Here is a 12,739-nt window from a genome sequence, read left to right as displayed (position 1 = left end):
ACGGGACCCGGGGGCGGAGGGCACTCACCACGCGGCCCGGCGGGGCGCCGCCCCGGGCTCCAGCAGCGGCAGCCGCATGGGCCTGAGCGAGGGGCACGGGACCCGACACGCCCCCCGAACCAGGCCCGGCCCGCCCCATCTCTGACAGGAAGACTACACTTCCCGGCGTGCCCCGCGGCCGGCGCGGAGCAGGCTGGGAGGCAAGGCGAGGCCACTCAACCGCGCCTCACGCACACCGGAAGTCTGTGGAGGGAGACGGCCGACTTCCGCTTCCAGCACTCCCGGCCGCTCGGCTGTGCCGACGCTCGTCCCGGAAGTCCCTCCACTTCCGGGCTCTGCGAGAAGGGCCGACGGGGGGTGGGGGGCGGGGCGGGATTTTAGCGGTCCCCGGAAGTGCCGGGTCCCGCTTCCGGCGCCCCGGAGCCGCTCTGCCAAGATGGCGCCGTTGGACCTGGACAAGTACGTGGAGATCGCGCGGCTCTGCAAGTACCTGCCCGAGAACGACCTCAAGGTGAGGCCCGGGCCGCTGCCCCTCGCCCCGTCACAGCCTTTGCGCCTGGGGGGCTGCCGAGGCGGTGCCCAGCCAGCTGCATCGGGCCCGGGGGCCGGATCCGTGGCTTGTCATTTGCAGGCTGGCAGAGGTCTGGGCTGCTTGGGGGCTCCCCAGTAGCTTTGTCATATACTTATCTCAAATTATGTTAAATTTTTTTTTGGCGATTTGGAGCTGAATCTGCAGTTTACAGGCACAGCACAAAGACTTCAGTGAATTAGTTAATTTCTATTACAACAACGTGGGTGCACTGACGTACTGACTCATAGTAACCTTTTTTCCCCCCCGTAGCGCTTATGTGATTACGTGTGTGACCTACTGTTGGAAGAATCAAATGTGCAGCCGGTATCAACGCCAGTTACAGTCTGTGGAGATATACACGGACAGGTAACGTTTCAGTACTGTGCTTCCTGTGTGTTTCCTGCTGCACCCATGGAGAGCAGGATGCCACCATTCTTCCAAGACTGATGGCAAACTGCAACTGAGGTGTATGGTGGGGAGCCAGATTTAGCTAGTGGACATTCAGTGATGTCAGGCATTTGTTGTGCTCTGCTCTTGGAGTGAAATGCAAAAATATCTTGTATTTTTCTCAGTGTTTCTTTGTGTGTAGTAAGGGAGCCCCTCCAGAAGCATTCCCAAGCAACCCTCCCATCCAGTGACCCACTGGAGAGTGGTGGTGTTTAGACTGAAGTTGTTGGAGCTGTTCGGTACTAATGGGGCCTCATCACAAAAGGGTGGAGCTCCATTTGAGTTCGTCTGTTAAGCTTGCAGGATTGATTCAGGATTTGCAGCTGTACAGCAGTTTGTGCCCAGTAAAATCAGCAGTTTTTTGTGGGGGGTGTTACCACTGACAAAGTGCACAGAGGGCAGTCTCCCCATTCCGGTCATGACTGTTTATCAGCCTTCGTAGAACTTTGTTTCAGGCAACTCGTATCTTGTGCTTTCCTATTTCCAAGTGATGACTGTTGTTGAAAGTGTGTTAGCCTGCTGCTAACGCGGATTTTTAACATGTGCAAACTCTTCTTTACAGTTTTATGACTTATGTGAATTATTCAGAACTGGAGGTCAGGTTCCTGACACAAACTATATATTTATGGTATGTAAAAATTGTTGATCATGCAAAAGGTAATCATTTTTAAAAAATATACTGATCTAAAAGGGATTTCAGCTATCTTTTGGTTTTCATTTTCATTTATAATTCTTGCTTGTAAACATCTTAGGCATGTGATAAAGCTTTCCACTCTGTTCACCCTCTTCTTCTGATAACATGCAGCATTTGATTTGTCCAGCAAAATTTGAAATATTCAGTGCTGGCTCTCACAAAAGGAAAGAAATTACAGCATTTGCTAAATAAAAACTGTAGTTCATGATACCAACAAAAAGGACATCCTGAATGCGTCTTAGAACATGTGCAACCTTATATGACCAGAAATATATGACCATGGGGGAATATTTGTTTTCAACTAAAATTCTGAATAATCTAAATCTTAGCTGTGAAATAAAGTAGTCTTCAGAGTTGATAAAACAGTGTCAGGCTTTTTGGCAAATTGAGGAATTAGAAATAGATGTATTACTGTGTGCATTATTGAAGTTGACTTGCTTTCTACTTACAAATACATATTTTCAACTTACAGGGTGACTTCGTAGACAGAGGTTACTATAGTCTTGAGACTTTCACCTACCTTCTTGCACTAAAAGCTAAGTGGCCTGATCGTATCACGCTTTTACGGGGCAATCATGAAAGCAGGCAGATAACACAAGTGTATGGATTTTATGGTAAGACTGGTTAACAAAGACATATCTTCCTTAGGGACATCTGTTTTTTTTTTTTTTTTTCTGCTACTGTATATAGCTTTCCTGTTGGCAGAGTGGATTGTGGAAATGGGGTCCAGTCCCTGATCTTCCATAAAATCTTAAGCAGGTCTTCAGCTTTATTCTAGTTTCACGGATAAGTGTATGTTAATCACTTGAGAATGCCGAGGCTTAATATTTGAAGTACTCTGGTATCCTGTAAAGTCCTATTAGAAAGTAAAATTAATATTGAGATTCTCATTAAACCTGGTTTTATTCTGTGTTGTCATAATAACAAAAATGATTTACCTGGTAAGTCGTGAGTAGGGCAGTAAACAGACATTAAGGGATAGGTGCTTCACCACTATTAAGCAATAGAGCAGCCACTTAAATGTTGAGGGAGTAGATGCACCTAGAAGTGACATCTAAGTTACTGAAGTGACAGAGACACTAATAGCTGTTTCAGAGAATGTGTAGTCCATAACAGGATGCATGTGACAGCAAGGACAACTAGGTCTAAGTTTTGACATAGTGGCCTAAGATAGCAAAGAAATCTTTGCTTGCTAGGTCTGAGTTGCCTAGAGCTGTTTTAAACCTAGTTCATTACAGCTCTATTGCAGGCTGAGTGTCCTCTTAATTTGGGCAGGAAAATGATATTACGTAATTCAGCTGCCTGTATAGACAGGGGCACACTGTGATCTTGTGGCAGTTAAAGGCAGTAGCAGAGGCTGTTCAAAAAGGGTTGTCTCAGCTTCTTACAGTGACTCTGTACCGTGAATGTGGAAATAAAAGTTTCCCTTAAACAAAACACTCTCTCCAGTCTGTGCCCTGATGTGGCTCCTCTGGCACATTTTGGAGCTGAGGAATCAAAGCTGCTGTAGCTTGCTTCTTTTGCTCTGTATAGGCCAGATGCTTTTGATCAGTCCAGTATCTGACTTGTTTTCACTGAATAGCAATTGAGCCAGTGCAGTTAAGGCTTTTTTCAAAGTGAGCTATTGGGTTGTGGGAAAGGGAGAAAGCACTTTCATTTATGTTGACACAGGGTCCAAGTCTGTATTGCCTGAGCATACAAGACATGATAAAACAGGCATAGAAGAAGCTGCAGATGGCTGTGGGACACATGCCTTCTCATTGTGTTCCGGTGTTCCTGCGTGATGGAGTGACCTATATTTAACTCTTTGAAAAGCCAAGTTCTAGTTGAAATTTTCAACAGTTTTTTTTTTCCACATTCAGGTAGTAAAACAGGTTCTCTCTTTAACAGATGAGTGCCAAACCAAATATGGAAATGCTAATGCTTGGAGATACTGTACCAAAGTGTTCGACATGCTCACAGTAGCAGCTGTAAGTTTTATGCTCATTTTGAGAAATATAAAGCATGGCTTATTTCTTTAGACATTTCTCTCAAGTGATTAGTAGTCTTTCACTGTCCCCTTGCAGTGTGCTGTCAGATTGAAGGGAGAAGTAAGATTATGCCATACCTGATACCGTGTCCTTTTTCCTTCAGTTAATAGATGAGCAGATTCTCTGTGTACATGGTGGCCTATCTCCTGACATCAAGACACTGGATCAGATTCGAACCATTGAACGTAATCAAGAAATTCCTCACAAAGGAGCCTTCTGTGACCTTGTCTGGTCTGATCCAGAGGATGTTGATACCTGGGCAATTAGTCCCCGAGGAGCAGGCTGGCTGTTTGGTGCAAAGGTCACAAATGAGGTAAAAGCATCATGAAGCAGAATGTAGAAGTGCTGACACCTGGTTAGCTAAAACGTTTACCCTCAAGCATGTGCAGGTAGAGTTGTATGATTTCTCAGTGTACAACACAGCTGTGTCAGACAGAACAGTAATTCACTTAAAGTTTTGTACACCATTGCAGTTTACTATTGGACAGTATTAAGTACTAGACATACCTCACTAAGAGCCTTTCCAGCTTTTAAAACCAGTGGTGTTCCCACTACCAAATACGCAAAGTGGTGTTTTCCTTCTCAAAATGAGCTGTTTTAGCTTCTGCTTCTGTTACTGTTGGTTATGATTATGTACCCTTTGTTAACTAGTTCCTTAACCAGTCTGTCAGTGGCATGAAAAAGGATACCTATTTCATTTTCTGAGAGGAGTCTGAGGCATAACTAAGGAGTCTTTAATGAATTTTATCTACAGTAAAACTAGCAGTGATTCCTGCTGACAATTATGTGCAGGTTTGCAAAGCGAACCTCTTTAGTAAGTGGGATACTTGTTTGCCCCTAAGATACCTTGGTCTAAGTGGCAGAGCTGTTGTATAAAGAGCATCTCTGACTCTCGCATACGTTTACATGTCTTTTCTTTCTTTATATTACAGTTTGTTCATATCAACAACTTAAAACTCATCTGCAGAGCACATCAGCTAGTGCATGAAGGCTATAAATTCATGTTTGATGAGAAATTGGTAACAGTATGGTCTGCGCCAAATTACTGCTACCGCTGCGGAAATATTGCATCAATCATGGTCTTCAAAGATGTAAATACAAGAGAACCAAAGCTATTTCGTGCAGTTCCAGACTCGGAACGTGTAATTCCTCCTAGAACAACTACACCGTATTTTCTTTGAGATCTTTTCCCGTCCTGCTGTTTCCCCCATTCCCTTGTACTATCCCTCTACAATATACTTTTTATTGAGCACTTTGCTGCTGAAATGCTGCCTCTTGCCTTTTTTTTATTTTTAAATTATCTAAATTTATTGTGTATTATGGAGTCTGTAGCAAATATACCTTGATTTCCCCACCCTGGATCAAATTGAGAATGCTTGTGAAATGTCCTCACCATTTATACTGCTGCATATAGTTCTTGTATATTTCTGGTTGTAGGTGAAATGTTTTCCCTCTTTAAAAAAAAAAAAAAAAAATCATAAATGCATTGGAACTATTTTGATATCCTACTATATCATTCAACGTTTTGTTTGGTAAGTTTTAAGAAATTTCAGCAGCAAAGTTACCTGGTGTGCACGATGGGACCGTAAATGCGTTGTGTTGTGTACACATCTCCAAGACGTAAAACTGAATTTGTCCTTGTTTATCTTGTTTTAAGTGGATATGAAATAAAGTGGTCTAAAGGGCTGTTCCCTCTTTTGTTTTTTTAGGATTCCAATTAAAATTGAAAGAACGTGCTACAGCTATTGAATTTGTACATTAAAATAATTGTTCTGATTTTTTCAGATACCTTGTATTTTTAATAAAGTCATATCTTAAATGAAATCCACCTCCTAGGTTAAATATTGAAAATAAAAATCCTGCATTGTTTATGTGAACGTATGTCCTTTTCCATCTCAAGAACTGCGTAACCCGTTGGTTCGCTGTTGGGGAAGCGATCCAGCAAATGTGGGTCTGCTCCAAAACGTGACTGCGCCAAGAGCAGCAGCTGCGTCTTTCTAGGCATTCGGGTCACACAAAGTCCCGTTACTGTTCTCATTAGCAACCACAGCTCCTGGCGTATGAGGCCAGGTCCTGCTCTTGGCCTGTGCCGTCATTGGGACCCGGCGGCTCTGTACCGACTGTGGGGCCTTGTCTGCGTGCCAAAGAAATGACCAATCTGATGGCTGGCAGTCGGGGGGGGACAAATTTACACGCTAACCGCAGCATAGACGTGGCAATGGGTGACGCTGTGTCTACTGTTACGGTGTGATGTGATGCGCCACGCTGCACGCTTGGGATCCCGGTTGCAAGCCTGGGTCGCGATTAGCTTCAGTCCCCGGTAGAAACCTCCGTGCCCCTTCCCTCCTGTTTCATTTCCTCTGTGACAAGTGACAGGGGAGGGAGGGCAGTTCTGAAGCCAACCCTCTGCTCGGGTCGGTGACCACCCCCACCCGGAAGTGCCGCCTCGCATCGCTTCCGGCCCCGCCCCTCGCCTTCCGACAGGGCTTCCGGTTCCGGCTGTCCCGGAAGCGGCGGCGGGGTGTGGAGCGGAGCGGGCCGGGCCGCGCCGTTTCTAGGCCGCCGGCCCGGCATGGCCCGGAACACGCTGTCCTCGCGCTTCCGCCGCCTGGACATCGACGAGTACGACGAGAACAAGTTCGTGGAGGAGCCGGACGAGGCGGCGGCGGCGGCCGAGCCCGACCCCGGCCCCGAGGTGGAGGCGCTGCTGCGGCAATATCCTTCCTTCCGGCGGGGTGGGTGGGGTCCTCCCCTCTTCTCCAGTGCCGCGCTTGCAGGGGCGAGTAGGCGCCGGCCTCTTCTTCCCAAGGGAAAAGGGCGACTGCGGACCCGGCCTCGAAACCTAGATTCGTTTCTGGTCGATATAAAACATACGCCCCGTTACTCGGCAGAGCCGCCTCCTCTCGCTGCACCCAGGCAGGCAGAGATGGGGTAGAAAAGCGCCTAGTGTGCCGGCCGTGGGGCTGGGAGGTAGCGGTGCGTGTCGGGCAGGGGCGCAGGCTCCGTTTGCACTGTAATCAGTCTGAGGGGCGGAAGCCGTCTAGGTCCGAAATAGACTGAGAAGCTGCAGCGGGGACCAGGTCTGTGTTGTGGCGCGGATGGGGCTGCTAGTTGCTTCTGGATCTCGCGGTCCATTACAAACTTCTGCCCTGGTCATCTTTCCTGCCCAGGGATCTTGCAAGGTCACCTCCAGCCCCTAATGCCTGTGAATCGATGCAGCACCCAACCCTCACTTTTTAGAGCAGCTGGAAACTTGCTTGGTTTGTGATTTTAGGCACAGCTGCCAGCGGTCCTGGTAAACCACCCAGAATTAATTCGGTTACAAAACTGGGGGTTGCCAACAGCTGTGGACGGAGAGCCTTGTATAGGAAGAGCCCGTTCCATTGCCTCACCCTGTTTCTGAAACCATCTCTCAAGTAGGACGGTGTGTGTTGAAATAAGCGACTTGTGCCATACTGATGTCAAGATGCTTAAAATAACTCTGCCACCGTCTGCGCTGGGACCTCACCCAGATTGCTCATATTAAGCAGCCTGCTCAGCAGACGGAAGTGAAGCAGCTCCTCTACTGCGTGCTCTGGAACGAAGTCTTGTATCTGTGTGGGGATCCTATCAAGCAGGGAGGGCCTGTGGGAGAAATAGCGCCTGTAGCCTGTCTGTGCATCTCGGAAACCAGTATCCGTTCATTTTGGAATTTGCAGATCTCCTGTTTTAAGCACAGATTTGGGGGTGGGGGGGAGGGAGCGCGCAGAGGAGTGTTTGGTGCCTCAAGAGGCTGATAATTTCCACCTGCAAAAAAGCATCTCTAGCTTAGAGATGCTACTTACGTGCCTCGCTGACTTCACTGTTTGGCTTCTTCACTGCAGCTGTGAAAAGGGACTGGTGATGGGGTCTCTGTGCTGTGGGATTGCCTGAAGGGCTGGATCAAGACCCACCAAACAGCCCTGGGATGTGGATTACTCTTGGTGTCTGCTGGATTCTAATCAGTGATAGCTAGGTGAAAGGCACTGGATCTTATTGTCAGTGTTTGGAGCCATCTAGTTCCTAAATAAGATCCCTTCAGTGTAAAATGATTGTAGTTACTTCAAACGCTCTGATTAGTAGCGAAACATGTAACGTGACCTGATCCTTTTTCCTGATCAGAACTCAGCAGATGCTGTCACTTGTGCCTTTCTTCCTTGCCAAGTCAGTTCATTCAAGAAGTAATCCTGGCTGAGTGAGTGTTTGGAGGAACATGTCCCTGACTATTACATGGCAGGCTTAGTTGGTTTTTTTTGTGTGCATCGTTTTAGGTTTGATAGATTGGGAATAGCTTGGTACTCGGGGATGGGCTATAAATAGTTTAATCATCATCCTTCTGTGGACTTGTATTTTAAGCAGAGGGGAAAGAAAAATAGCTAATCCTTCAGGTCTTCCTGTTAGAGTTGTCAGCAATGCAGACTACTTCTGGCCACCCTCTGTTCTCTTATTTGGCATTCTTGGAAGTGAGCAAATCAATTAAAAAAAAATCTATGTTCCTACCTCCTCTTCCTCAAAGTATGCTGCTGTGTCGCAGTTCCACAGCCTGGTTTATGAGTACTTGAGACCAAGGGCTTTCTGCTATCAGGGCTGTACATTTTGTAGTGAGTGAGAACATTTCTGTTTTTGTAACAGTGAAGCCTTGTCAGCTTAACTGACAAAGGATGTTCTGTCAATGTGTGAACTGCTTTAAAAATTTCAAATTAAGAGGAAGTTGACCTTGAAGCAAAATGAATGCTTGCTTGTAATTCATGGTCTGCTGAAAGGCTCTAGCAGTCTTACTTTTGCTATGTGGTTTTGTGGCTTAGATTCATAGAAAAATAGGGTTGAAAGGGACCTCAGGAAGTTGTCTGGTTTAATGTCCTGTTCAAAGGACAGTCATCTCTGCCTAAACCATCCCAGCCAAGTATCTGTCTAACCTGTACTTAAAAAGTCCAGAGATGGAGATTCCACCCCCCGCTCCAAGTAGCCTGTTCCAGTGCGTCACCACCCGCATAGTGAGAGACTTCCAGTATCCAACCTACACTTCCCTTGCTGCAATTTGAGACCAGTGCTCCTTGGCCTGTCCCCTGGAAAAGTCTGTTTGTGGTGGTGATTCCTTTAGAATCTGATTAGCTTCTTAACGGTGTGTGTTGCTGCCCAATAAGCGTAGCAGCTGTTTTGTCCAGCTGGTATGTCCTACTACAGTTCGTGGCACAAAAAAGTTGCACATTTTCATTCGCAGAGATCAGGATACCAAGTGTTCCTTCCCTTGGGGGATAGTGACAGAAATGCATGCTGTCATCTTCAGCTCTATTCCTGTAATTGAATACTTTATTCTGTTCATCTTTGCTTTAGGAGATGTGATTAAACACTGTTCATATGAGGTAGGCCACATTTCTTGTGCTGTGTGTTATCTGAATACTTGCAGATAACTTTTTTTTTTTTTTTTTTTTAGTTTCTCCAGCTGCCCAATGGCACCCCTGCCACAGCAGGGGCTTGTTAATTCTCAGTGTCTGTCCAAGATACTTCCATCTCTTCTCGAGATAAGGAGTTGAACTGCCTGACAAATCCAAACGTATATTATACATGTATTCTATTATGTACCTACTGTTTCCCCTTCAAGGCATTTGGATATCTGTCTTTACTGTGGATTTCAAGTTTATATGTACATGTCAGGGTGGAAATAACATCTGAGCTAAAGATTTGTAGTGAAGTCTGAGATTTTAGTTGTAGATTTTTAATTTTTTTTAACTCTCAACGTATCTTTTAACATTTTTTTTTTTCTGACCTTGAAAGCCTAAATCCACTTACTTTGCAAATTCTAGCTGTAGGAGGTGTGGCCCTAATGCTGGATGTCTGTCTTACTCACAGAAAGAATTGGGAAATCTTTCTGGATTCTGTGTGTTCAGATTACAGGATCCCTTAAGAACTCCATCTGGCTGTTTTAGGATTTTGGTGTCTGTAGAATATTCGTTCTGCTCCTCATTAAGTAATGCAACGTTTGCAACAAGTCAGGGTAGCCCAAAGGTCACAGTGACATTCAGCCATTATGGTGTAAATCCTGAATGATTGGAAAAAGTAAGGGAGGGTCTGCTGACCTTGACCTGAGTTTCCTTGTGGTTGTCACTTCCTTTCCTCATTTTGCACTTGCTGGCATTTTCCTGTTGCATCATCTTTGGAAATCAGCTCTGCTCTGTTATTCCAGGATATGCTATGAAGACATTTAGAGTATTCAGAAGCCTATATTCCTGGTTGTAACTACATTAAAATGAGGGTTAGGATTGTCTTAGCAAAGGAAATGGCTGCTGCAGTTTGCCCTTTCTTCTTGTTTTAGTTGCTTTTAGGAGATGGTGATGTGTTGCAAAATCCAGTGCCACGGGTTCTAGACTGTCCCTTCTAGAATCATTAATAATTAAAGAATAAACAACTTGCATCCTTGACTTGCTGTGCTGCACAGGTGATATGCTCCGAGCTTTCCACATGGCCTTAAGGAATTCTCCGCTTAACACGAAGAATCAAGCAGTAAAGGTAAATGAGGCCTTTGGGCTTTTCCTGGTCTGGTTCCATTGGCTTTCAGTGTTGGCATATGGGTCCCTAGCGATTCGGCAGTGGATTGCTGGGATACTTCAGAACAGTGGCTGCTTTCTCAAAATATGAGTCGCTGATCATCAATACCCTAGTGTGGAACTGTTTGTGAACTAATGAACATATGCTCTGATTCCCAGTCAGTAACACTTCTCATGCCATATCTGCACCTTTTCTGTGCAACCTTAAAGACAAAAATAATTTTGAGAAGCTTTCCAAAACAATTAGGGCTACTCAAACAATGTGCATGCAGCGGTATGATGGCAGGTTCATACATAGTCAGAGTCTGTGTGCCACAGTACATTTGATGTTCCACTGGGGGGAGGGGGTAAGAACCAACATGCAGAGAGCAAATGGCAGCAGTCCCATGACATGCCAAACTCCTGACACTGGAAAGAGGTAGGGACTGGCAGGATGTGCCTGAAACCACGTGTGTGTGGATTTTGTAATGTGCTATATCAAATATATTTGACCTTAATTGTGGGGAGCTTGCTGCTACAAGCCTGAATCAACTGACCCAGAAAATCCCCTTCACACTTGCTCACAAGGCATGACCAGTGACCTTTGTCACAACTTATATTTAAAAAAAATTGGTTCCAGGTGCTCTTCAATGGTGATATTTAAATGAAAACACTTAAGCCTCCTGGTTCATGATGAACTGAAATAACCTCTTAATTAACCTGTTAGTTGCACTGAATGCTGGTTATTGGGTACATTTTAGATTCAGATAAGAGTTTTCTGTTCTCCTCTTTGGGGCAGTTGGATCTGATATGATTCTGTCTTTCTTGTCTTTGCAGGAACGGGCCCAGGGTGTAGTCTTTAAGGTTCTTACTTCCTTCAAAAGCAGCGAGATAGAACAGGCAGTAAACTCCTTAGACAAAAATGGCATTGACTTGTTAATGAAGTACATTTATAAAGGATTTGAAAAGCCAACAGAAAACAGCAGTGCAATATTACTTCAGTGGCATGAAAAGGTACGTGTCTCTTCTGGTGCTGCTAAAGCTTGAAGGCACAGTTAGTTATATAAGATCAGAGGTGAAAATCTCAGTGAATGCTTTACCTAATGGTATGTCTTCAGCACTGCAGCATGACTAGCTGTGTTCAGTGGAGGTATTTCAGCTAGAGCCCCTGGCCATGAGAGGAGTCTGGGAGAGCTTTCCCCCTGGGGTCTGCTAGAGCATTGGCTCCATTAACCTTTTCAACATGCTTCTCAGCCCATCTTTTCTTGCAGCCATTTAGGGAGGTTTGGATCTCCAGAGTGGAGAGGCTGGCAACTGAAGGAGGCATAAGATGGAAATTTTATGTGTAGTTGAATGGCTTTTTCTTCCTTCCTTTTGAGAGAAAGTGTTTGAATTTTTTTTCTGATTAGGCACATAGGTAATATGAGCTGTTTGGACCTCTAGGTAGATGCTTGAGAAATAAGTATGCATTAACTGTATTTCCTTGGGCAGTTATGGCACCTAGTAGCCATGCCATTAAGCACAGGGACTGAGCAGTGCTTGCTGTAATTTGAGAGATGCTCCTCAGAGTGTCTAATTGGAGCCACATACTACCCTAGAACTTGTGTGGAAGGACTGTTCTTATCTGTGTACTATCTCTAGGTAGGTCTCTGGAATGGCTGTACTAGGAGTCTTTAAGGATGCAGCATTGGTCTCTGTGCCAGACCTGAATATTCCCCATCCCTCTATCCCTGGGTGAGGTGCATGTTTGAGCATGTAATGACTGTTCTGTATCATGCCCCCCTCCCCAGGAAAAGCACTACACAGGAGCTTTCCCTAGTTTTGAAGGTACAAATGCAAAACTGTCTAAAAATGTAGCTCTCTTTGGCAGAAAGAATATCCCTTTAAATTGGGCAGTTCACTATACCACTCTGCACTGCAGCAGCCCAAAGAAGGCATTCAGTTGTTGATGGCTCTTACATTTTGGGAGGGATATGTAAACTTGCTGATGCAAACAGAGCAATGATGCTTATTAACAGTGACTACACTTAAGAGTTGAGCAGTTTCCACTTGCTCTGCAGAATGTCATTTCAACATGTGGAGGGTGGGAGGAGGAGACATTATGTTCTGAGGGCAGAAAGGAACGTGTTTCTGCTTGCTTCTGTTTCCAATGGAAACTGCAGGCTGGTGCCCCATGGTGTATGAAATTACACAGCACACTACCCTGTCTGAGAAGATGTGTCACCACTCGGAGCACACAGGCGCGCACAAACATGGCCTGCATGCCCCTCACCAGACTTTGAAAAGAACAAAGCAGTTCTGAAGTAGACTTTGCACAGCTGCCATGTGCAGCTGTGTGTATCCTGCCCAGTGGCATAACAACTGGTATGAAGCGCATAACCTCTTTAGGGGGAGGATTTTGCTGTGTGGTATATGAATTAGTAATCCACATATGTGTATTGAATGTGCAGGTGTT

The 12,739-nt window shown here is 45.4% G+C and overlaps 3 protein-coding genes across 3 annotated transcripts in view; 2 read left to right on the top strand and 1 right to left on the bottom strand.

Annotated features, from left to right (window-relative positions):
• The window catches only part of RABEPK (Rab9 effector protein with kelch motifs), a 3,673-nt gene extending 3,568 nt beyond the window's left edge, over nucleotides 1–105 (bottom strand). The window contains exon 1 of the mRNA XM_019510905.1: nucleotides 29–105. Within this exon, the coding sequence (XP_019366450.1) occupies nucleotides 29–78 (50 nt within the window). The 5' untranslated portion in view covers nucleotides 79–105. The remainder of the gene's footprint in view (nucleotides 1–28) is intronic.
• Nucleotides 106–382: 277 nt separating this feature from the next.
• PPP6C (protein phosphatase 6 catalytic subunit) lies at nucleotides 383–5,611 on the top strand. The gene is made up of 7 exons (XM_019510906.1): nucleotides 383–511; nucleotides 842–937; nucleotides 1,581–1,646; nucleotides 2,185–2,326; nucleotides 3,603–3,682; nucleotides 3,846–4,055; nucleotides 4,675–5,611. The coding sequence occupies exons 1-7, from the start codon at nucleotides 437–439 to the stop codon at nucleotides 4,921–4,923; spliced, it is 918 nt and encodes a 305-aa protein (XP_019366451.1). The 5' UTR covers nucleotides 383–436; the 3' UTR covers nucleotides 4,924–5,611.
• A 638-nt stretch (nucleotides 5,612–6,249) lies between these two features.
• The window catches only part of ARPC5L (actin related protein 2/3 complex subunit 5 like), a 13,606-nt gene continuing 7,116 nt past the window's right edge, over nucleotides 6,250–12,739 (top strand). Inside the window, exons 1-3 of the mRNA XM_019510903.1 lie at nucleotides 6,250–6,457; nucleotides 10,195–10,267; nucleotides 11,122–11,298. Coding sequence (XP_019366448.1) covers nucleotides 6,315–6,457; nucleotides 10,195–10,267; nucleotides 11,122–11,298 — 393 coding nt within the window. The 5' untranslated portion in view covers nucleotides 6,250–6,314. The remainder of the gene's footprint in view (nucleotides 6,458–10,194; nucleotides 10,268–11,121; nucleotides 11,299–12,739) is intronic.

Source organism: Gavialis gangeticus, unplaced genomic scaffold, assembly GCF_001723915.1.
Source record: "Gavialis gangeticus isolate Ggan-Ray unplaced genomic scaffold, GavGan_comp1, whole genome shotgun sequence".
Taxonomy (NCBI): Eukaryota; Metazoa; Chordata; order Crocodylia; family Gavialidae; genus Gavialis; species Gavialis gangeticus.
The sequence above is the reverse complement of the archived record's forward strand: the minus strand, read 5'-3'. Positions and strand labels throughout refer to the sequence as shown.

What these genes read in the sequence shown, in the direction of transcription:
- PPP6C (XM_019510906.1), top strand. Translation starts at nt 437, where the DNA reads ATGGCGCCGTTGGACCTGGACAAGTACGTGGAGATCGCGCGGCTCTGC. An exon ending in ACACAAACTATATATTTATG is followed by an intron (nt 1,647 to 2,184) that starts GTATGTAAAAAT and finishes TTCAACTTACAG; the next exon opens with GGTGACTTCGTAGACAGAGG. An exon ending in GTGCAAAGGTCACAAATGAG is followed by an intron (nt 4,056 to 4,674) that starts GTAAAAGCATCA and finishes TTTATATTACAG; the next exon opens with TTTGTTCATATCAACAACTT.